The sequence below is a fragment of the Littorina saxatilis genome, linkage group LG2 (assembly GCF_037325665.1).
Source record: "Littorina saxatilis isolate snail1 linkage group LG2, US_GU_Lsax_2.0, whole genome shotgun sequence".
In the NCBI taxonomy this organism is placed as follows: Eukaryota; Metazoa; Mollusca; class Gastropoda; order Littorinimorpha; family Littorinidae; genus Littorina; species Littorina saxatilis.
Genome location: NC_090246.1, coordinates 1013916 through 1036493, shown reverse-complemented (window position 1 = coordinate 1036493; position 22578 = coordinate 1013916). Strand labels below are relative to the sequence as shown.

At 45.5% G+C, this 22578-nt stretch overlaps 2 protein-coding genes across 4 annotated transcripts in view; one reads left to right on the top strand and one right to left on the bottom strand.

Annotated features, from left to right (window-relative positions):
- Positions 1–248: 248 nt before the first annotated feature.
- On the bottom strand, positions 249–12770 carry LOC138957494 (3-mercaptopyruvate sulfurtransferase-like). Its single transcript, XM_070328615.1, has 3 exons — positions 12090–12770; positions 9707–9865; positions 249–815 (listed from the first exon to the last, which is right to left on the bottom strand). The coding sequence occupies exons 1-3, from the start codon at positions 12670–12672 to the stop codon at positions 682–684; spliced, it is 876 nt and encodes a 291-aa protein (XP_070184716.1). The 5' UTR covers positions 12673–12770; the 3' UTR covers positions 249–681.
- Positions 12771–13004: 234 nt separating this feature from the next.
- The window catches only part of LOC138957689 (tuberin-like), an 85338-nt gene continuing 75764 nt past the window's right edge, over positions 13005–22578 (top strand). For 2 of the 3 annotated variants that reach the window (XM_070328761.1, XM_070328753.1), the window contains exons 1-11: positions 13005–13118; positions 13447–13640; positions 14139–14225; positions 14989–15099; positions 15806–15885; positions 16433–16497; positions 16842–16974; positions 17418–17466; positions 18367–18492; positions 20054–20127; positions 22444–22570. In XM_070328761.1, the coding sequence (XP_070184862.1) occupies positions 13497–13640; positions 14139–14225; positions 14989–15099; positions 15806–15885; positions 16433–16497; positions 16842–16974; positions 17418–17466; positions 18367–18492; positions 20054–20127; positions 22444–22570 (996 nt within the window). In that variant the 5' untranslated portion in view covers positions 13005–13118; positions 13447–13496. The remainder of the gene's footprint in view (positions 13119–13446; positions 13641–14138; positions 14226–14988; positions 15100–15805; positions 15886–16432; positions 16498–16841; positions 16975–17417; positions 17467–18366; positions 18493–20053; positions 20128–22443; positions 22571–22578) is intronic. The other variant, XM_070328767.1, reaches the window with a different exon arrangement.

Here is a 22578-nt window from a genome sequence, read left to right as displayed (position 1 = left end):
GAGAGTCTGTGTGTGGCCCACAAGGGCGGAGGGGGGAAGATGAGGGGAGGTGAGGGGGGGGGGGGGGTGCGTCAAGGAGCGGAAGTTTAAATCTTATCCTTATCCTTATCCTTATCCTTATCCATGGCCGCTGTAGCCGGGTGGACCAGCCCAGATTCCAAGTCTAGAATGCCTCTGAGTACTGTAGCTAGAAATACAATTCTTTCACATGTCAGCATTCATCGCACACCAATCACAAAAACGAATCATATATATATACTTATAATTTGTAAACAATTTACCTACAACAAAAACGTCACAAAGATTCTCACAGTAAATGAAAATTTGGTGGAGGTTCTGTTTAAAGCAGAAGGAATCTTGCAGAAAATATGAGATTCCAGTTTCATGAATATTGGCCATTTTCTTTGGTTGGAAGAATGTGATCTTCTTTAATTATTAGACTACCACAATACGAATGAGATACGTTTTTGAGATTATGAAAAAATCAATACTCTGACAAGGGAAACAACTGCTGTATATTGCCCTGTGAAGTAGTCAGCAAGATAATTGCCCTCCCCAGTTTTCTCAGATTTGGTGTAATTGTTATACCTTGCATTTTATGATTTTTAAAATTTTTTTAAATAAATTCTTCCGGCAGTCAAGGTGTTTGACAAAAGCTACAATTTGAATGATGCTTGTAGCTTAGTCCTTTGGGACATTCTTCATCTGCTCAGGGGTTGCCCTCTTGTACCACTCGGTCCAGGATCCATCGTACACAGCCACATCCTCCTTCCCACTCACATGGGCTGCAAGGGCTACCATACATGCTGTGATTCCTGAAAAATAGGTGCAGATAATATGTATTAGACGCTCAGGATGTTTACATGTGTTTTAATATAAAATTTCAAAAATAAATTTTCATTTAATTAATATACTTACCAACTCACATAGATAGCAATAACTTCGTTTGGTTGCTAAGACATTGAAGCACTCTTACATGGTTACATGGGGAGATAACTCTAAAGAAAAACACCCACCCGCCATATAAGGCATGGGTCGCGGTAGTTATCTCCCCTACCGGCGCCCGCGCATGCGCAAGCCGTATACCGGTAATACTCATTCCGTTCTGAAACCCATATCCCTTTAAATAAATTGCGGGGAAGGCTGGGAGGGAATTCAGTATGTGAGTTGGTAAGTATATTAATTAAATGAAAATTTATTTTTGAAATTTTATATTAAATTACATATTCTTACTCAACTCACATAGATAGCAGATTGCTAATCTAGGTGGTGGGTAAAAATATATACTCACAGTTAACATCGAGAAAGCATCTGTCCCGCAGCCACCATGGCTGGCAGACCAAATGTTCCATCCATACGAGAACTTGCGATATCCCGCAAGTAAAAGTTCATGAACACATCCTCAGATGCCCAGTAGGCTGAGTCCATGACTTCTTGAAGTCTTCTGGATCGTAAGACCGCTGAAGACGATGCCCAGGCTCTAAGCTCGTGAGTCCGTGCTGACCGGAGAGGAAGGACTGACTGACCCCCCCCCCCCCTTTTCTTTGCCACCAAATGTAAGCCTGTCTTACTAGGGTGGAGACCCATCTCGCCAAGGTTGACTTAATTATGTCCTTCTCCCTCTTCGTATTGACTGATAGGAAAAGAAGCTTTTGACTGGAGGATCTGATCGGATTTGAACGAGACAGGTATGCTCTCAGTACTCTCACAGGACAGTTTGCAATATCCGGGTCTGAAGGAGCGAGAATGGAGCTCAAAGGTTTGATCTGGATTAATGGCGAGGGTTTATCTGGTTTTTGGTTTTTTGCTAAAAACTTCGCGCAAAACCTAAGCATGACCGAACCATCTTTTTCAAAAGACACGTCGCGAGGTGAGCCTGACAAGGCGTGAATTTCGCTACCCCGTCTACCTGATGCCAACATGACGAGAAAAACTGCCTTTCGCGTAAGATTCGCCAGACTGGCAGAGCATAAGGGCTCAAAGTCTTGAGTTCTTAAAAATTCCAGCACTAAGGGCAGATCCCATGCTGGAATAGCGGATCTCGTTTTGTCAAAACGAAGGGAAGCTCCCTTTAATACGCTAGTAATGAAACCTTCGCGTGATATAGAATGTCCTAGCTGTTTCAAGGTAACTGAAATAGCTGACCTACGGACTTTCAGAGAAGCCGGCGCGGCGCCCTGACTAGCTAGCCAAGACAAATGATTTGCCACCTGAATAGATCGAGGTGACGTAGGTTTCACTCCGTTAGCCTTGCACCATTTGAGCCACGCCAACCAGTGAGAGGTATAAACTGACGACGTAGAACCTCTGTGAGACGCCTGAATCAAATCGATAGTAGCGTCTGACGCACCTGATCTTTTCAATGATTCCCGCACAGAATCCAACCGTGCAGGGCAAGCCACTGCGGATTCTCGTGGGGAATGCCCGATCGAGGCTGTACCAAGTCGCCTCTTTTGAGATCTAGAGGAAGAGGTGGGCCGTTTGACAGTCGCAGAAGGTCCGGGTACCAAGGCTGTCCCGGCCAGTTTGGTGCCACGAGAATCAGAGATGGTCTTTCCATGTCTGCCTTTCGCAGGACCCTCCCTAGGAGGGGAATGGGAGGAAAAGCGTAGGCGATCAGCCCGCTCCAAGAGATTTCCAGAGCATTGACTTCCCACGCTTCGGGATCTGGAAATGGGGACACGAAAATCGGCAGACGGCGTGAGAACCGTGTGGCGAATAAGTCTATGGACGGCTTCTCCGCTTGGGCCCAGAGGCGAAGAAGCGCTTGATGAGTGATCGTCCACTCCGTGTGTACTATCTTGGAAGACCGACTCAGAGAGTCTGCCAAGACATTCAGCCTTCCCGGAAGGTACTTTGCTGACAAAACTACACCGTGATTGTGACTCCACATCAAGATCTCGCATGCCCTGTGCGACAGGGGCAGAGAGCGAGACCCCCCTTGTCTGTTCAGATAGGACACCACTGTGGTGTTGTCGGAGTGAACTAGAACATGTTCCCCCTTGACAAAGGGTAGGAACTCCGTCAGTGCTAGAAAGACTGCTTCTAACTCCAGCAGATTTATGTGCCATTTGACTTGCGCCTGGTTCCAGAGACCAAAGGTCGTGTGACTTTCCAGGTGAGCCCCCCACCCCTCGAGAGAGGCATCTGTGAACAAGTGCCTCGAAGGCGGGGAAAGGACTATGGGAACTCCCTGCGAGAGCCAAGCTGTGACCAGCCACTGTTTGGTCGTTTCTATAAACCAGTCCTGAAGTGGGACTAGAGTCTCCCAGTCCTGAGACTGAGGGTCCCACCTGGAGTTCAGCGCCTCCTGAAACGGGCGCTTGTGAAGCCTGCCCAAATGAGTCAGAGGAGCCAGCGATTCCATCTGGCCTAGGATGGACGTCAGAGACCTGACCGAAGCCATAGACAGAACCGCCGTGGCATTTATATGATCCCGGATCTTGCTTATCCTCCTCTGAGTGGGCTGAACTGTCCATTCCACAGTGTTGAATACCATTCCCAGATACGTAAAGTTCTGGGAAGGTGTCAACTCGGACTTCTTGCAGTTGATCATGAAGCCTAGCTCCGCTGCCTCCTGCAACACGGTCTGTGTGTGCGTGAGGCACAGAGATTGTGCCTGATTCTGAATTAGCCAGTCGTCTAGGTACGTCCGTAGACGAATACCTTGACCTCTGATCAGTATGCAAAACTGGCGAACCACCATCGTGAAGATCCAGGGAGCCAGTGAAAGGCCGAAAGGAAGAGCCCTGAATTGAAAAATCCTGTTGCCCCAAACAAAGCGGAGCCACTTCCGGTCTGTTTGGTGCATCAGGATGTGGAAGTAAGCGTCGGAAAGATCTATGGAGGTGACCCAATCGCGTGGCCTGAGGGCCTGCCTCACTGAGGTGGGAGTCTCCATGGTAAACTTGATCTTCCTCAGAAAAAGATTTAGCTGAGAAAGATCCAGCACCGGACGCCATCCTCCCGAGGCTTTTGGAACGACAAACAGACGTCCGTAAAAGCCTGGGGAGGCATGGTCCCGAACTTCTTCCACTGCCTGCTTCTGAATGAGAAGTTCTACTTCGGCCTGAGCGGCCTCTCTGGCTTCCGGTCTGGCCGGAAACCGAAAAGCCGGAGGAGTTCTGGTCAATGGAGCCTTCTGAGAACTCCAAAGAAGCCGGAACCCCGATCTGAGCACTCCTGCAATCCAGTGATTGTTTGACTTCTTCAGCCACACTGGCAAGGCCCGCAACAAGCCTCCCGCCACGGTAACCGTGGGGGACGCAGGAGTGCTGAGATCGGGGGGACATCATTGGGGGTTAGGCTTTCGACCTGACCCCCTCTTCCCAAAGGAAGGCTTATTCTTGGGGTAAGGTCGCGATCGGTTCCCTCCTCGCGAAGCTGAACCCCTGCTCGGCTTATGACCAGGCTTGGAGGACCCCGAGAAAGACTGGGCAGGAGGACCGCTGTGCTTAGCTTGCTGCTTCGAAAAGGCAAACTCAGAAAGTTTCACGAATTGCAAATCTTTGTTTTGCTGAGTTTGCTTCTGAAGCGCGTCCAGTGTGTCCTGTCCAAGAAGGGAACCTTGAAGGATCGGTGAGACCCTGAGCGATTCCAGAATGTTCTTGTCTTCTAGACGAGAGCCCGACAGCAGAGCTTCACGTCGCCAGAAGACGGCCTGCGCATACAACCTCGCAGACAAAGCCATTTGTTCCGCAGACACCCTTCCTAAGGTCGCAAAAAGGAGCGAAACGTCCTTAGGATCCGCATCATGCCTGAACTCAAAAGGGTTCAGAGAGGATGTCACTGCCCGTGAGAGGGAACGAATTAAAGTGTCAGTCAGAGACGATAATTCTAAAGCAGCGCGGCCGCACTCTTCGACGGCAATGAGATCTTTCTCTTTACAACCAGAAAGCCTCTCTTTGTTGTAGCCGTCTTGCCGAATGGAAGCCAGTTCCGGTGTAACCGGAAGTGATGCCGAGGGTAAGGCAAAGGAAGAAATCAAAGGTCTGCTAAAAGCAGCGAGACGAAGCTTCCTCTGAGAGGCCGCAGCCGGAACCGGCGCACGACCGGAAGCAGCCAGCCAAGACTGAGCCCCTGCAGGCGCATCCCCATGAGCTGATAACAGCGGAAGAGGAACATCGCCCTGAAACACTTTCGCAAGTTGATAGGCCACAGCAGGTGACTCCAAAAACTTGAAGTTCTCAGTCCGCTCTTGCGAAGGGGCAAAGTCAGCAAAAGCTGATGGAGGAGGAGCAGCGGAAGTGGTTGCCGCAGCCACCCCTTCCGAGAAGTAGCGTGCAGTAACCTCTGCTGCCAAAGCCAACAAATGAGGTAGCTTAGCCGGAAGTCGGCGAGACGCTTCCTCTTCTGCATCTGATGCTTCTTCCTCCAAATCCTGTTCATCCCCAACCGAAGCATCATAATGATCAACTGAGGGATGTCCAGCAGAACCGACGTCCGGTGAGGCAATTTGAGCCGAAACCGGAAATGGTTGTGAAAAATTTCCGGAAACCGGAAACCCGTGGATTGAACCACCATCCGGCTGTCCAATGCCAGCGGAAATGCTGGGAAAGGAAGCGGAAGTAGCCTGAGAAAGGCTAGCGGAAGCCGCAACAGCGGAACCGGAAGCCACAGGCTGATGAATGACTCCCGCCAGCAGCGATGTGCTAACGGCGGAAGTCAAACCTCTCCTGCCACCGGAAGCCGCCCCGACGCCAACGGAGGGAGCGGAACCAGCAGAGGACTGTATAGCATGAGCATCGACCAGCCCCAATAAATTGGAACCGGAAGATCCTGTAACCTGTCTGCCAGCAGCCGCCCCGACTGGAATTGCGGGGGCGGAACTAGCAGACACATGCCCTTCACATCCCATGCCCAGGACCGTGAAAACGGAGCCAGGTTGGTCTGTGGGAAAACCCTTACGGTCAGTGTGCAATTCCGCCGAAACGGAAACCGACTTCAAAGGTTTGCGTACTTCGCCAAGAACACCCGAAAGTGCTGATGTCCTAGACTCAGACAAAAACTTGTCAAAAGATGAGTCCGACATATCCAACACCGTCGTTGGATCTGCCACCACGCCAGCGGACGTGACCGTAGCAGTAGGTTCAGAGCGAACCCGCGCAAGCGAGGAAACATTAGTAACACCCGAAGGATGAGACAGAGCAGCATGTTGGGCTATTTGTCTTTCCGACGAGATCAACTCATGCACTTCTGTTTTGAAAGACGATAAAATCGCTAGCAAATCAGCCTTAGACAAAGATGAATCTGCGCTAGGCGCTTGAACTTTAGTGGAAGGAGCTGAAAGAGAAACGGTTGGTTTGTCAATCGCAACTGAAAACGATTCATCATTCGCCGGGTTGAAAACAGAGACAGAAACGTTATCCGCCGGTGGAATTTTCTGAGTCCGAGACGGAGTGGTAGTAGCCACCTTAACTTTGGATTGGGGCGCTTTGCCTGATTGAGAGCTAGGAGAGCAAGCCTGTCTGGTCGAACTCCGAGTTCTTTCTCTCTCCTTATCTTTCGGTTTGTCCGCCATATTGGATGACAAAAATGAACCAAAACATAAGACGCAAAACGTTCCAAACAGTTAATAAACCGCGTCTCGGTAATAAAAAAGAAAGATCTCACCCAATACTTGGAGTAGTGAAGGAGACAACGAAAGCGTAACCAAGGTCCGATGGTCAAACACCGACGTGAATACCAGCAGATAGAAAATTGAAGACAGAGTGCCACACACGTCTTGCTCCGTGCGTTGAAGAAGAAGGAATGAGTATTACCGGTATACGGCTTGCGCATGCGCGGGCGCCGGTAGGGGAGATAACTACCGCGACCCAGGCCTTATATGGCGGGTGGGTGTTTTTCTTTAGAGTTATCTCCCCATGTAACCATGTAAGAGTGCTTCAATGTCTTAGCAACCAAACGAAGTTATTGCTATCTATGTGAGTTGAGTAAGAATATGTAATTTAATGCAATTCTAATTCTAAGTTTACAGCAAATATGAAGCGGGCTAGAGTTATTAGTTTTAAGTGCAATCGTTTAATTCTTAATACATGTGATGTTTTTATGTCTTTGATCGCCTGACACCGTAAGGCAATTTTCCTTGTTTTTATGAGGACAGTAAACATTTTGAGTCTTGAGTCTTGAGTATTAAACTGATACAGTGGAACCCCCCTTTTAAGAATCCCTCCCCCCAAACAAATCTAAGACTTTCCAATAACATACCATTCTTGTTTTTTGAATTTGCTACGGACCTCCTGTCTAAAATCTTGCTACTATCCACTATATTCTACCCAATCCATGTTTTCAATGCCCAGGCTGTTACTGTTGCTTGCCAGTTTCTGGCACGTGTGTTGACCGCATGTGAGCGTTTGTGTGTGTGTTGTTTTTTTTAGATGTGAGGCAATGTAGCCCAAAGAGGGTTCAATAAAATGTGTGAAGCAAAAATCCACAAACAGACTGCTAACATATCAAATAGAAGTAATTGGAACATTTAATTTATGACAAAATAAATCGTTACATTCATTGTATTTTGACCCAGCGGTCTTTTAACCTTCACCGTGCTTTCTGAACCGTGTACAACCCATAGTCTGCAAAGAGGCGGTAAAAAGTGTATCCCCATTCGGATGGTCGTGTACAACCCATACTTTCTACGTTGAATCCTTCTTTAAATGTATGGGTCATACACAACTCACATCATTCGGATGGTCGTGTACGACCCATACTTTCTACGTTGAATCCTTCTTTAAATGTATGGGTCATACACAACCCACATCATTCGGATGGTCGTGTACAACCCATACTTTCTACGTTGAATCCTTCTTTAAATGTATGGGTCATACACAACTCACATCATTCGGACTGTGTAGTCCAAAGCGTGATCCAGTGAAGGTTAAGTGGACAGAAAACACTTATTATACAGATAATAAATATATTTGAGCAAATTTTCCAAGTAACTCGCTGGGCAATCGTGCGCATGTGTACACATGGGGTGTTGAGACATATTGGATAGCTTGCACAAAGTTCCCTGTGGTAGCAATGAATTGGTTTCAAAGCCAACATGCTACTAACTGAGCTACGAGGGCTGTTCCATTATTATTTAGAATCCAGGCTCCTGGCAATATGGCGTTAAATACAAAAACATGCCGTCAAATAATAGACTATGGTAAGGCTTGACACAAAAAATGAAGTTCCAGAGTTATGTCGTTTTCATATGGTCGACTCAGGAAGTTACTCACTGCACAATGTATGAAATTGCGTCATGAAGCTCAAATTCGCGATTTTGGACCGATAACTTACAATAACTACAAACTAAGGGTTAAAAGAGGCCGATTGGCATGAAAGTGTGATGAAATGTTTTGAGATGAACGTTCTTTGTAGAGCCGTGGTGTAAAACTGGTACAGCAATTTCAAACCGGGTAGACGGAGCCTCGAAAATGATACCCACCCTGGTCTACTCATTTCATCCGTTATCCTCGAAAACATTGGCGCTGTTGAACAGATAATAAGAGAAGATCACTTAATTATATTCAGGGAGATGCAATATGCCCTTGGCATTAAAAGCTCTGCATTTGAAAAGATCTTACACAAATATGTAATGGCCCCAAAGCGATTTGCCGGTTGGGTACCACATAAACCTAGTGACGGGAAAAAGAGGGGTAAGGCAGAGGGTTGCCTGACAATACTTGAAAAAATCAGCAATGGCTTGTCCAAATCAATATGGAATATCGTCAGTGGTGACGAAACCTGGGTTAATTAGTTCCAATCTGAAACCAAACAACTGTCGTCTGTTCGGGTGTTTAACCAGGTGACCCAACCCCTGCCAAGTTCAAATAACAAGAAGCCCTAAAAAATGTTGTGCATCTTTCGTCGCTAGATCAAGGTACATGTATTTAAACACTTGACTCTTGAGGACAGGCATACAGTCACGTCTGACTGCTGTGTCCACCACTAGTGGTCGGAAATATTCGAGGCTTGGCACAAACACCGTCCAAACACGGGTATTCGAGGGCTTATGCTGTAACATGACAACGCACCTGTGTATACTGCCTTTGCGATAACAAGATTTCTTGGCACCAAAGAGAGCACTGCTGCTGGTTGCGTCCACCCTATATTCTTGACATTTCCCTATGCTAGTTCAGCCTGTTTTTGGATTTTAAGAAATAGCCGCAGAAACACGGTTAGAGACCCCAGAAGACTCTGTCCGAGCCTTCACGAGGGCCATACCAGGTATAGCTGATGTCACGTGGTCCCAGGCCTGGATGAGAACATTTGAGAGGATGGCCAGTTGGGTGTCGGCTGGGGAAGGATTGATCTAGAAAATGGCCTGGTTAGATTGTTGATATGTGTCTCCGTTTCTGAGATTCTAAATAATTATGGAACAGCCTATGTATCTCCCGGTCATGTTTCAGCCAGCAGAGCTTCACCACAAATGACTCAGAAAGGACAGCCAACATGACAGAAAATCTTGCACAGTGGAACCCCCATTTTAAGACCTCCCCCTTTTTGAGACTTTACTTTTTCAGATTATCTGTTCATAGTATCTGTAAGTGTACCCCCATTTTAAGACTCCCTCCTCTTTAAGACCTGCATGATTTTCTCAGATTTGTGCAGGTCTTAAGGCCTGTAGGTCACTGTAGGTCTTAAGACCTGTAGGTCACTGTAGATCTTAAGACCTGTAGGTCACTGTAGGCCTAGCAACACAACAAAAAGGCCAAGCAGTTACCTGATCCACAGGTAGCACTGACGGGTTTGCTGAGATCCACAGACAGTTGTTCAAACATCTGAAGAATCTCCTCCTTGCTCTTGAATGTCTTCTTCTCTTCGTCCATCAGATCAAGGAAAGGCAAGTTGACAGAGCCAGGAATGGAGCCTGACTTGATATCTGAAGATACACAAATCAAAACCAAAAGAATGTTAGTATATATATTTAATTGTTCATCTAAAATGTGTGACATAATAATAATAACAAGAAGGGCAAAGCCCATACGACTCACATGCTTTACACATTTTTCCTACCAAAATACATGTGACCTTGACCCAAGGTCAAGGTCATCCAAGGTCATGCAACACAAAGCTGTTAATTCAAGACATAGGAAGTACAATGGTGCTTATTGGCTCTTTCTACCATGAGATATGGTCACTTTTAGTGGTTCACTACCTTATTTTGGTCACATTTCATAAGGGTCAAAGTGACCTTGACCTTGATCATATGTGACCAAATGTGTCTCATGATGAAAGCATAACATGTGCCCCACATAATTTTTAAGTTTGAAACAGTTATCTTCCATAGTTCAGGGTCAAGGTCACTTCAAAATATGTATACAATCCAACTTTGAAGAGCTCCTGTGACCTTGACCTTGACGCAAGGTAAACCAAACTGGTATCAAAAGATGGGGCTTACTTTGCCCTATATATCATATATAGGTGAGGTATTCAATCTCAAAAACTTCAGAGAAAATGTGAAAAATGTGAAAAATAGCTGTTTTTTAGGCAACATTTATGGCCCCTGCGACCTTGACCTTGAAGCAAGGTCAAGATGCTATGTATGTTTTTTGGGGCCTTGTCATCATTTACCATCTTGCCAAATTTGGTACTGATAGACTGAATAGTGTCCAAGAAATATCCAACGTTAAAGTTTTCCGGACGGACGGACGGACGTCCGGACGGACGGACGGACGGACGGACGACTCGGGTGAGTACATAGACTCACTTTTGCTTCGCATGTGAGTCAATAATAATAATAATAATAATAAATGAGCATTTATATTGCGCAACATCATAACTTTACAATTATGCTCTTTGCGCTTGACACATTTAAAATTAAATTAAAACACAGTAAATACAAGCATCAAGTTTTCTTAAGTGCACGTAACTATGCCGGCCCCCGGAGCGCAGTGGTTAGCGCATCGGGCTGCGGGCCAGGAGGTCGTGGGTTCGAATCCCATCAGGGTCATGTGGGTTTTTCGGGCTACTGTCGGCTCCTACCCAGAGTGGAAGTGCTATGGTTCCTATGGGAAGGCTTGAATCACACAGCCGAGTGTCATTCACTTAACGAATGCGACTTTGAGGGTGCTCAGGTTCTGTATACCTGACCAACACCGCAGGTGCGGCAGTTCTCGGGCCTGGATGACACCAGGATATATTATGTCAGTAAGCATACGAGTGCTGCCCTGTCACGTAGTCTCAAACCAAAATTAAAAATCCATAGCATCATTATTATAATCATCTTCATCTTGTTAATCATCCAAAATTATAAATTGCCCTTGCTCTTGTGGCCCTTCATGCCTGGAGCTCTCATGGTGACCTTGGTCTCAGTGTTCCTGTTCCATCCTTCCCTGAATAGTACTTCTGCTGTCAGTCTTCAACGTGTGACGTTCTGGGGGTCGACGGAGGGACGTAGTGGCGGTCTGCTCTCTGGAGGGGACGCTCACTCAGTCTAGCTCCGCGACTTAGCAGTCAATGTCATTAGTAGGGGGCATAGTAGGTAGTGGGCTGCGTCCGTTAGCTCGGGACAGACCCACTACTGAACACCATTGAAGTGACTCAGCAGAAGTGCAGTGTCATCTTCCTAGGGTAGCCTACCGCAGCGACCTGACAGTTTAGGCCAAAAAAAAAAATAGGTGTGGTTACGGTAACATAGCCAAAAAAATAGGGTAGGTAGGTAGGCAATCACTTTTTTTTTTCTTTTAACTTTTTTTTCTAATGTGTACAAATTAAACCTACTTGACAGGGAAATAAGTGTGCGACACGGGCGCTTTCGCTTTCATTGCGTTTTTTGCACTCTGTTTTTTTTTGTGTTTTTTTTTGTTTTGACAAATGTAATAAAAAGTTATAGGATCGGCCCCTAAAAATAGGGTAGGTCGGGTTACCGTAACCACACCTATTTTTTTTTAGGCCTTAGTTAGCACCAGTGCGATTTTGCCAGTCCAGGCTAAACTTTTACCACTTGCTGAAACACTAACAAGAAAACTGATTAAATAATTTAAATCTATATGAAAAGAAATACACACATTTTCCTGTACATGCAGAGTGGTGGTTTAGGAAAATGCAAAATGTATGGACATGAAAACAGCGTTAAAACCTATGAATAAACTACAGAACAGCACCTGGCCTTGGTTCTGGTGCTTTGCCTTCGAACCTTCCAGCAGGTCTGGCATCAACCAGTGAGAATGAGTGGTCCTTCAGCCAGGCTGTCATATCATCAAAACGTTTCACCAAGTCCGGATTGAAGCGGGCTGTGAATTTTTCAGTCGGCACCTGCACCAGCGCATCAGTCACAGTGTTGTTATTCTTCTTCCATTTTTGCAGCCCTCCCTCCAGCACGGAGATGTTGTCGTGACCAAACACACGGAAGGTCCACCACACGCGCGGAGCAGAGAACACTGGGAATCTGTCGTTGTTGTCATAAACGACAACATGGGTGTCGTTGTTGATTCCTAGCTTGCCAACATAGTTTTCGAACTCCGCTGGCTTGGGCAGCATGTGGTTTAATTTGGTGTCTTGGTCAGCGCAGCCGTCAATATCAAAGAACATTGCCCCTGGAATGTGCTCTCGGGCATACTCAGCCCTGGGATTTCTTTTCGTGCTTGGCAGATGCCATGATCCATCCAGAACACGGAAATTTTTGGGCGACGCAGCTAATTTTTCCACTAGCCACTTGACAGTTACAATAGCGTTAACGCTGTTCATGTCGCTGATTATAAGTATGCTTCTTTTGTATACAAGGGGTTGCAAAAACAAGCCCTGTCCTTCTGTCCAAAGGAGAATCGAAAGCGGAAGTGATGTCACACCCAACCTCTGCTAAATTTGACCAAGTAAGAATATAAGCAACCAGTTGGCGAAGTACAACAGTTCTAATATAAAAAAACAACGACAATACTTAAACAAAATGATGTAAATGGTAATAAACTGTTGTACGAGTTTCTTGCTGTGGTTCTGATGATATATGACTGTGTGACTGGTTCTGTTGTCCTCAACGTAAAGCTACCATAAAACAGAAACAATATTGAACCAGGTAAGAAACCACCCACAAGATCGTCTGCGCAAATGAGCGTTTCAGAAGAACCTGAGCGGTGTGTTCATGCATAGACCAAATAGCCATGGTCTATGGTTCATGGTAACATTTTGGCAAAAAGGTGCTTGTCAGACAAATGCCATGTTCTTGTTTACCACCTGCTCATGTCTGGATTCTGTTTTTAGTGCCTTTAGAGATTTTGTTGTTGTGGTTTTAAAGAAAATATCTACAGCATTCAGAATGCACACAATCAATCATGTTGTTTAGATTCAGGCCTTATTTTAATTCAGTCAGCATGTCATTTTGTGCTGGCTGATTTAGAGGCCACTTGACACTGATACAGGCACGCATGTGCATTGCGAGACTTGAGCATTTTTCATCTCATGAGTATCCCCAAACTGACAACTGTGCTTACTAACATGCAGAAAGTGCACTTTGTATTGTTGCAGGTGATGCTTCTGCTTTGTAAATTATCTTGTGCCACTGAAGAAGAAGAACAATGTCAGGGAGACAACCCCCTAAGCAGGAGGAAAACCTGAAAAACAAATTCATTGGCTTCTTCCGCAGAAACAAGCCATCAGTTCAGACTGTACCAATAAAACCTGCAGGCAAAGATTTCATCATTACCCCACAAATTCTGAAGGTAATTAAATTTAGTTATTCTGTACCAGTAATTACAGTGCTTATTAAATGTAAAAAAAACTACCAGAAATCCATCTTGCAGGAACGGTATCCAGGTTTCCTAATTGCTTCGTTTCCGGCCGATTTATGTGGAGCACGTGATGCGCACAACAAATATTGGCGGTCTAAAAGTGTCGTCTGCGCAATGATCGCGGCGGCGCCCGCGGCTTTCTTGACCGCCAAGGACGACCGCGCACGTTGTGATACGTCATTCGTTAGACCTCAATAGATACTTCATTTTGTATGCCCATGAATGCATTACAAAGGAAAAAGTTTATTTTTAAGTATGATTACTGCAAGATTAGAAAAAAGATAATGATGTGGATGAATGAAGGGAGGGGGGTCTTATTTTCCTTTTTCTCCCCAAAGAATGGCTATTTTGAATGTTGTCTGTTCAAAGTCGGTTACTGTGAGACTCGAAAGATTTGTGATGTTAACAGTACATTTCTGCTCGCTTTAGGACATTGGACCAGAATGCCCTTTCAACAATCGCATGAGAAACGTCAAAGACCTGACTGAAGTGGTCAGACAGAAGAAGCTGGAGGAGGTTTGTACATTTTGCTCCGTCAGATCTGATAAACAAATGAAGGTTGGAGCAGTGAGTGCAGGGACGGGGCGGTGTGAGAGCACAACGGCCCGGGACAAGGGAACAGGTGTAAGGACGAAAAAAAAAAGAAAAAAAAAAAATGAAGGTACCGTATGGTGTAACTATCTATCATATGTTTGAAAAGAAAGGTTGCGGCGCAGTTGGTTTTCTGCCCTTTTTTTTCAAATTTTGTTTAAATAATATCAAGTTCTTGAGTTACTTTCTTGTGTCCAAAAAAAATGTTCTCAGGTAAATCTGAAAAATATGTAATTGTAAATATCAATTTTACTTCTTAGAAAGTTTGAGATATACAGTATATATATGACGATGTTATTTTTGGCAATTGTTTTCAAGTTGGATGTTAAAGTGACCCCGATTGCAGTGTTGTTTTTAGGCCTTGGTCTTGCACGGGTCTTTGAAGCATACTTTTTGGACCTGATGAATTAGTCTGACCCCTACTCCGTTGACTGTCCGATAGTTTTGGTACGTAGGACTAGGAGGTCTTCTGACCATCAGGTTTCCTACTAGTACTAAGCGGACAATTTAAACCAGATCAGAGTTGGACCAATACATATTTTTAATCCAGGTCAAACTAACGTATTGTCCTCTGAGCCTGAGAACAACACTGCTATTGTATATCAGATATGTTAGCTCTTTGAAAGTAATTTTATACAAAATGCACACAAAAGAAGAAGCAAGTTTTCATATATGCTGTTGGTTTCAGAACGCACCGGAGGCACTATGGGTGGCCATCTGTGACTTAGTGCAGCCACAAATTGATGTGGACTCCAGGCATCAAGCCTTGAACTTTCTCCTAGCTCTCATCGAAGGACAGGTATGAATGTCCATCATTTTTCCAGGTTGTTATACACCAGTGAAATAATATACAGTCCGACCCCCCTTTCTAAGTTACCCCAATTTTAGACTCCCTCCTTTTTAAGGCCAGATTTTCTAAGATTTTTGGAGGTCTTTCCCTTATTTTATATCTCTAAATTGCATTCATTTTGCTTCAGTTCAGTCGAATGCTCTTAACTTGTACTAAATCTGCTTGTTGAGCCCAAAAATACACCACTGTTAACATGGGTAAGATCAAAGTTGTCTGAAAATCTTCATTTGCGCATAAATCTACCACTGATCGAGATGATTGAACTTGAAGATTGATTATATAAAAGGTTTCTGCATGATCTTCTCAAGGTAGATAAAGAACACCATGAATGAGAGTACACATCCTTTATGGATTCCTGTAGTTGTCTAAAACAAACTCTTTTAACTCCAATAAACCTGTATTTGCAGAGTGCTTTGACATTTGATTACTTTATCATTTCTTGAAATCTGCCAAGATGTTTGCAAAAATGCGTAAGGCTGCTCTGTGTTGTGTCTTTGTTAATTTGTTATCTCATTTTTAATCTTTTTCACATCAGGATGGGTGATTTTTATCTTGTTTCTATATCATTATTTAATTTTATTTTTAATATTTTTTTCTCCATCAGGATGGCCGATTATTATCATGTTTCCAATTACCATATTCTCTCCTTTGACAGTTGGAGTTCCTTGGCATGCTGAGGGGCTACTTTTTCCATGTGATTGAGAGCCTGGAGAATCCCGAAGACCTGCTTATCAGGTACATATAGTGGTTAGATGAGTCTTTTGGTGTGCTCATCTTGACTCTTATTCATATATATATATTGGACATAAAAGCATTGTCAAGGAAGGATGCAGTCTCTTCCAGTGCACATGTCCCTGTGTGTGCATGTGCGTTTCTGTGTGTGTTTGTAAGTGTGTGTGTGTGCGAGGGGTGGGGGTGGGCATGCTTTCTTCGCAATGGCTGCTGTTAACTTTCAGTTGAATTGTAGAGGAAGAGGAAAGTTACTCCTACTCACAGCTCACAACACTTTTGTTTTCTTAATGCATGACTAGCTCGTTTTTTTTTCCTTTTTTTGTTGAGGGAGGTGGGGTGGGAGGAAGCTCTCAATTCTTTGCAATTTTTGTTGTTTTAAACTGTTAATACACTTTGATAAAGAAACATAGCTATGCACATAACTGAAGCTTGCACCTAGAATGATTTATAAAAGCGTATACATGCAATACAGAAATTGCACTTTGTCAAAAGTACTTGATATCTTTGTTGTTCTGCATGGTTGATTGGATGTTGACATCTTCTGTGGCAGGCTGGACTTGTTCAAAGCGCTGAGCGAGGATGGGAAGAATCTTTTGGAGTTTGAAGAGGAAACAGGCAAGTGTCGCAGTGTTCCAACATATGTTTATCTCCTCTCTTTTCTTCTGCATCTCTCTGTCCTTCTTACAGCTCCAAAGCACATGTACATCATGGACATTTCAGCTCTCATGTAACTTGATTACTTGTCAAATGCACTGACTGTTGACGTTTTAATGGTCTGGGGCTCCAGGGCCCTTCCTTCTGAAGCTGATGCCAGATGCGTTGACAGCGGGCCTGATCACTGCATTTAACTGTTTTAATGGTGTCTGGCTTCAGGGCCCTTCCTGCTGAAGCTGATGCCAGATGCGTTGACAGCGGGCCTGATCACTGCATTTAACTGTTTTAATGGTGTCTGGCTTCAGGGCCCTTCCTGCTGAAGCTGATGCCAGATGCGTTGACAGCCGGCCTGATCACAGACTTCTTGGAGCTGCTGATCAATGTCATCAAGTTCAACGCTGCTTACATTGATGAGGACATCATTTCAGGATTAGTGCAGTAAGCGTTTGTTACCTGGTGATCTGTATAGTGCTTGTGGGTGCATCTTTGTGCAAGGGTCTTTGTGAGTGTTTCTGTCTGTCTGTCTGTCTGTCTGTCTGTCTGGTTGCCTGTCTGTCTGTCTGTCTGTCTGTCTGTCTGTCTGGTTGCCTGTGTCTGCATGTGCGTCTGATATGATTTGTCTGACCTGAGTTTTAGTTCAAATGTGATATTCCCTCTTGACTTTATAAGCCAGTCAATAGCGAGGATGTGCGTCTGAAAGACGTGGACAGGAAACGTTAGATGTTTGTCTCCGAAAAAGCAAGGGTACTAACTCTTTCACAACCCATACAAACTCTGACAGAGTTATTTCCGAACATCGTCTATTAAGCCTTGCTTTCACTGTTGTTGTTATTCCTTTGCAGCAGTATTTCTGATGTGAATGATGTGTTGATTATTTTCAGGCAGACTTGTATGATTCAAAACCGAACAAGATCAGATGAAGACATGAAGGTGAGTGTGTCAGTTAGTGCATGAGTGGTCTTGCAAGCTTGTGGGTATTGGCGCTCAAAGTCAAAAACTGTGGAAATCTGTAACGGAGCTTCATACGCCTTTTACTTATTGTTTAGTGCGAGGAAACAGTTTCCAAAGAGCAAGTGTATTCTGTCCTCACCTTCTCTCCTTTGTTCATTTTGAAAGTTGCATTGTTTGCATATTTTGTATACAGTCGGACCCCCAATTTAAAACATCCTCACTTTTAAGACCCTCGCCACTTTTGTCAGACTTTGTGTTCATAGCCTGTGTAAATTACCCCCATTTTAAGACTCCCCCTCTTTTGTCAGACTTGTGTTCATAGCCTGTGTAAATTACCCCCATTTTAAGACTTCCCCTCTTTTGTCAGACTTTGTGTTCATAGCCTGTGTAAATTACCCCCATTTTAAGACTCCCCCTCTTTTGTCAGACTTGTGTTCATAGCCTGTGTAAATTACCCCCATTTTAAGACTTCCCCTCTTTTGTCAGACTTTGTGTTCATAGCCTGTGTAAATTACCCCCATTTTAAGACTCCCCCTCTTTTGTCAGACTTTGTGTTCATAGCCTGTGTAAATTACCCCCATTTTAAGACTCCCCCTCTTTTGTCAGACTTTGTGTTCATAGCCTGTGTAAATTACCCCCATTTTAAGACTCCCCCTTTTTTGGACCTAATTTTCTCAGATTTTTGGAGGTCTTATAAAGGGGGTTTTGCTGTATTTTTCTGATCATTTTTTGTTACTATATTGTCAAGATCTGGATGCCCACTGGGTGTAGTTCGTGGGGATTTTGTCAGAGGAGCCGACTTTGGCTATTACGTGATGGGGAAAAATAAAAGTATAAAATAAATAAAAGTACAAATATGGATGTGTATGTTTCTTTCAGCTGTGCCTGCAGGTGATGGATGCGGTGATCTGCTACAGTTTCCTGCCGTCCGACTCCCTGCAGTACATGGTGGCTGCCCTGTGTCACATCATCAACAACCCCCGCTTCTGTGATAACAGCTGGGAGGTGGGTGTCTTCATGTTGGTGTGTGTGTGATAACAGCTGGGAGGTGGGTGTCTTCATGTTGGTGTGTGTGTGATAACAGCTGGGAGGTGGGTGTCTTCATGTTGGTGTGTGTGTGATAACAGCTGGGAGGTGGGTGTCTTCATGTTGGTGTGTGTGTGATAACAGCTGGGAGGTGGGTGTCTTCATGTTGGTGTGTGTGTGATAACAGCTGGGAGGTGGGTGTCTTCATGTTGGTGTGTGTGTGATAACAGCTGGGAGGTGGGTGTCTTCATGTTGGTGTGTGTGTGATAACAGCTGGGAGGTGGGTGTCTTCATGTTGGTGTGTGTGTGATAACAGCTGGGAGGTGTCTTCATGTTGGTGTGTGTGTGATAACAGCTGGGAGGTGGGTGTCTTCATGTTGGTGTGTGTGTGATAACAGCTGGGAGGTGGGTGTCTTCATGTTGGTGTGTGTGTGATAACAGCTGGGAGGTGGGTGTCTTCATGTTGGTGTGTGTGTGATAACAGCTGGGAGGTGTGTGTCTTCATGTTGGTGTGTGTGTGATAACAGCTGGGAGGTGGGTGTCTTCATGTTGGTGTGTGTGTGATAACGGCTGGGAGGTGGGTGTCTTCATGTTGGTGTGTGTGTGATAACAGCTGGGAGGTGGGTGTCTTCATGTTGGTGCAAGTGTAGATGTTGGAGGTGCATGTTGGTGTGTGTGTTTGTGCGTGATTGTGTATGTGTGTGTGTTTGTTTGTCTGTGTGGGTGTGTGATAGTATGTGTGTGCATGTATTTGACAGTATGCAAGAGAGTTTATGTGTGTGTGCGTGTGTGTGTGTGTGTGTGTGTGTGTTTAAGTATTTGTGTGTGTTTCACAGTGGGTGTTGGTTTGAAAATTTGGCAAGAAGATGTGTGTGTGTGTGTGAGTGTGAGCGTGTGTAATAGTATGTGCATGCATATGTGTGACAGTGTGGATGTGTGTGTGTGTGCATGTGGATGTGTGTGACAGTTTGAGTTTGTCAGTAGGTGTTATTTGAATCATATGGCTTTTAAAAGGAAAATGTTACATTTGCAAGAAGACTTGCTTGTTTTAAGATTCACATTGTGTGTTTATCTTCTTCTTCTTCTTCTTCTGCGTTCGTGGGCTGAAACTCCCACGTACACGTGTTTTTTGCACGAGTGGAATTTTACGTGTATGACCGTTTTTTACCCCGCCATTTAGGCAGCCATACGCCGTTTTCGGAGGAAGCATGCTGGGTATTTTCGTGTTTCTATAACCCACCGAACTCTGACATGGATTACAGGATTTTTTCGTGCGCACTTGGTCTTGTGCTTGCGTGTACACACGGGGGTGTTCGGACACCGAGGAGAGTCTGCACACAAAGTTGACTCTGAGAAATAAATCTCTCGCCGAACGTGGGGACGAACTCACGCTGACAGCGGCCAACTGGATACAAATCCAGCGCGCTACCGACTGAGCTACATCCCCGCCCCAAGTGTGTGTGTTTATTTGATCAACAGACAATGTTCTATTCTTCCAAATCAACAGATTGTGAGAGTTGTTTGTATGTTTCCCTTTCAGTTGATGAAAAAGCTGTTAGGAACCCACCTTGGACACAAAACCATCTACACCCTGTGTTGTATGATGCAGGATAAGTATGTTTCTTTTACATGGATTTCTTTTTGTGTTCTCCTGAACTTGTTTTCCATTGTAAATAAGTTGATTATTATACTGTGCAAAAAAAAGTATCGCATAGTTAGTTTGATGAATAATTTTATTGACATTTCATTCTTTCGAACAAACAATACATAAGTCGGACAGAAAAGTTTTTGAGCTTTTTCGATAGCACAGATGCATGTCTTTATTTGCTGGACTTTGCAGTTATTCATTAAGCGTGACCTTCACACGAACCAAGGTCAAAGTCAGTAACGAGTATGGCTTCGACGTGAGTCAATTACAGCCTGGCATCTCCTTGGCATGGAAGCAATGAGTCTTCGCAAAGTCTGTTGGGGAATGTTGTCCCACTCTTGCTGTAAGGCCTGGAAGAGTTGTCTCCTGTTGGGAGGGGCGTTAACTCTCGCATTGAGCCTTCTTCCCAGTTCATCCCATGCGTGTTCAATTGGGTTCAAATCTGGGGAGAGAGGGAGCCAGGGCAGAGTGTTCACGTTGTTGGCGGCCAGGAAGTTTGTGGTGAGTCTGGCGGTGTGGGGTCTGGCGTTATCATGCTGGAACTGAGCCCGTGGCGCGGCCAGGAGGGGCAGGGCGTGTGGCTGCAGAATGTCCTGCACGTAGTGCTGGGCGTTCAGGCGGCCTGGAACTTCCACAAGCTGGCTCCTGCCAGTGTTGGTGATGGCCCCCCACACCATCACGCCCCCACCACCATGAGGAGGCGCCTCATCTACGCACTGCTGGTGGTAGCGCTCTCCTTGCCTCCTGTACACCCTCCTCCTGCTGTCGTGATGTTGCAGGAGGAAATAAGACTCATCGCTAAAGACAACGTGGCGCCAGTTGTTGGCAAGGGTCCCCTGGAGGTGCTGGTTCGCCCACTGCATCCTGGCCTGGCAATGGCGGCGACTCAGGACGTTGCCCCGGAGTGGCCTGTAAGCGTGTAGACCAGTTGTATGCAGGCGGTTCCGGATGGTCTGCACGGAGATGCGGCGGCCACCAGGCAGTGCCCTAGCGGTCACCGAGGCTGACTGGAACCGATGCCTGAGATGGGTGACCCGGATGTAGCGATCTTGCGCCTGTGTCATCACTCTAGGTCGTCGTGACCTTGGCGCGGGAGCTGACGACCCAGTTTGTTGAAACCGGTGCCAGTGGCGAGAGATGGTGCTCTGGGACACCCGCAGGGCTCTGGCAACCTCGGATTGGCTCTGGCCTGCTTGAAGGCGGCCAAGGGCGTTCTCTCGTACTGAAGCGTTGAGTTGTGACATTTTTCATTTCCTCAGGGAATGGCCGCATCAGTCAGAATTGCTTTGCTTTTTATTGCCCAAGTTGGCACCTGAGCTCAGCTAACCTTACGCGAAATTTTGAGTGAAATCTAAAAAAAACGTGCAGTACAGGAGCACAAAACAACAAAATGTGCGTTTTGGCCTCAAAATGCACATCTTACACGTGCGCGGTGAATTTTGCTCACTCAATCGACTATCAGGTTCAACTGAACTGCAAAAGCTAGTTTCGAGGCGTTCCAATCAGAATGTTTGTCTGGAACTTACAACTATTCACCTTGCGATACTTTTTTTGCACAGTATAGATGCATGGGTTTGTAATGTGGGAGTACATAAGGGGGGGGGGGGGGGGAGGGTGAGGAAAGAATGAAATGACAATTTAATGAACAAAGGCTGTCGGCCCATTTCTCGGGGAGTATTAAAAAATAGCAACAGAGGATGGCAAGAAACATTCACAGGAAAATAATTCAACATACATAGAGATAAACTTAACAAATTTTACCAGATAGCTCTCTCTCTCACTCTCTCTTTCAGAGAGAAATAAAAAGACTGTATGTGTGTGTGCCGGTACGCGTCTGTGTGTGTATGTGCGTTTGTTTGTTTGACAGCGTTGCCATCTTTTCTAGCAAACAGCTTTTGAAATATACCGGCACGGTTGGCCTAGTGGTAAGGCGTCCGCCCCGTGATCGGGAGGTCGTGGGTTCGAACCCCGGCCGGGTCATACCTAAGACTTTAAAATTGGCAATCTAGTGGCTGCTCCGCCTGGCGTCTGGCATTATGGGGTTAGTGCTAGGACTGGTTGGTCCGGTGTCAGAATAATGTGACTGGGTGAGACATGAAGCCTGTGCTGCGACCTCTGTCTTGTGTGTGTCGCACGTTAAATGTCAAAGCAGCACCGTCCTGATATGGCCCTTCGTGGTCGGCTGGGCGTTAAGCAAACAAACAAACAAAGCTTTTGAAATGACCGCTTGTGCTCAGATCGTTTCCCCTTGAGCTGTACACACATAATGACGGCCGTTTCAGGCAACACGCACCCGACTTCCTCATGTTACGAGGGGCAGTGTTCACCATGGGGATGGCACTGTGGGGATCAAGACGCATCGCGACCCTGAAACACAGTCCTTCTTCCGTGTTGCCGTCTTTCTCCCAGGTAATTTG

Excerpts from the sequence above, each read along its gene's own strand:
- LOC138957494 (XM_070328615.1), bottom strand. The coding sequence starts at position 12,672 with ATGAACAGCGTTAACGCTATTGTAACTGTCAAGTGGCTAGTGGAAAAA. Across the intron at positions 9,866-12,089 it reads AGCACCAGAACCAAGGCCAG|ATATCAAGTCAGGCTCCATT; the intron begins GTGCTGTTCTGT and ends GTGTATCTTCAG. Across the intron at positions 816-9,706 it reads CAGTGCTACCTGTGGATCAG|GAATCACAGCATGTATGGTA; the intron begins GTAACTGCTTGG and ends CCTATTTTTCAG.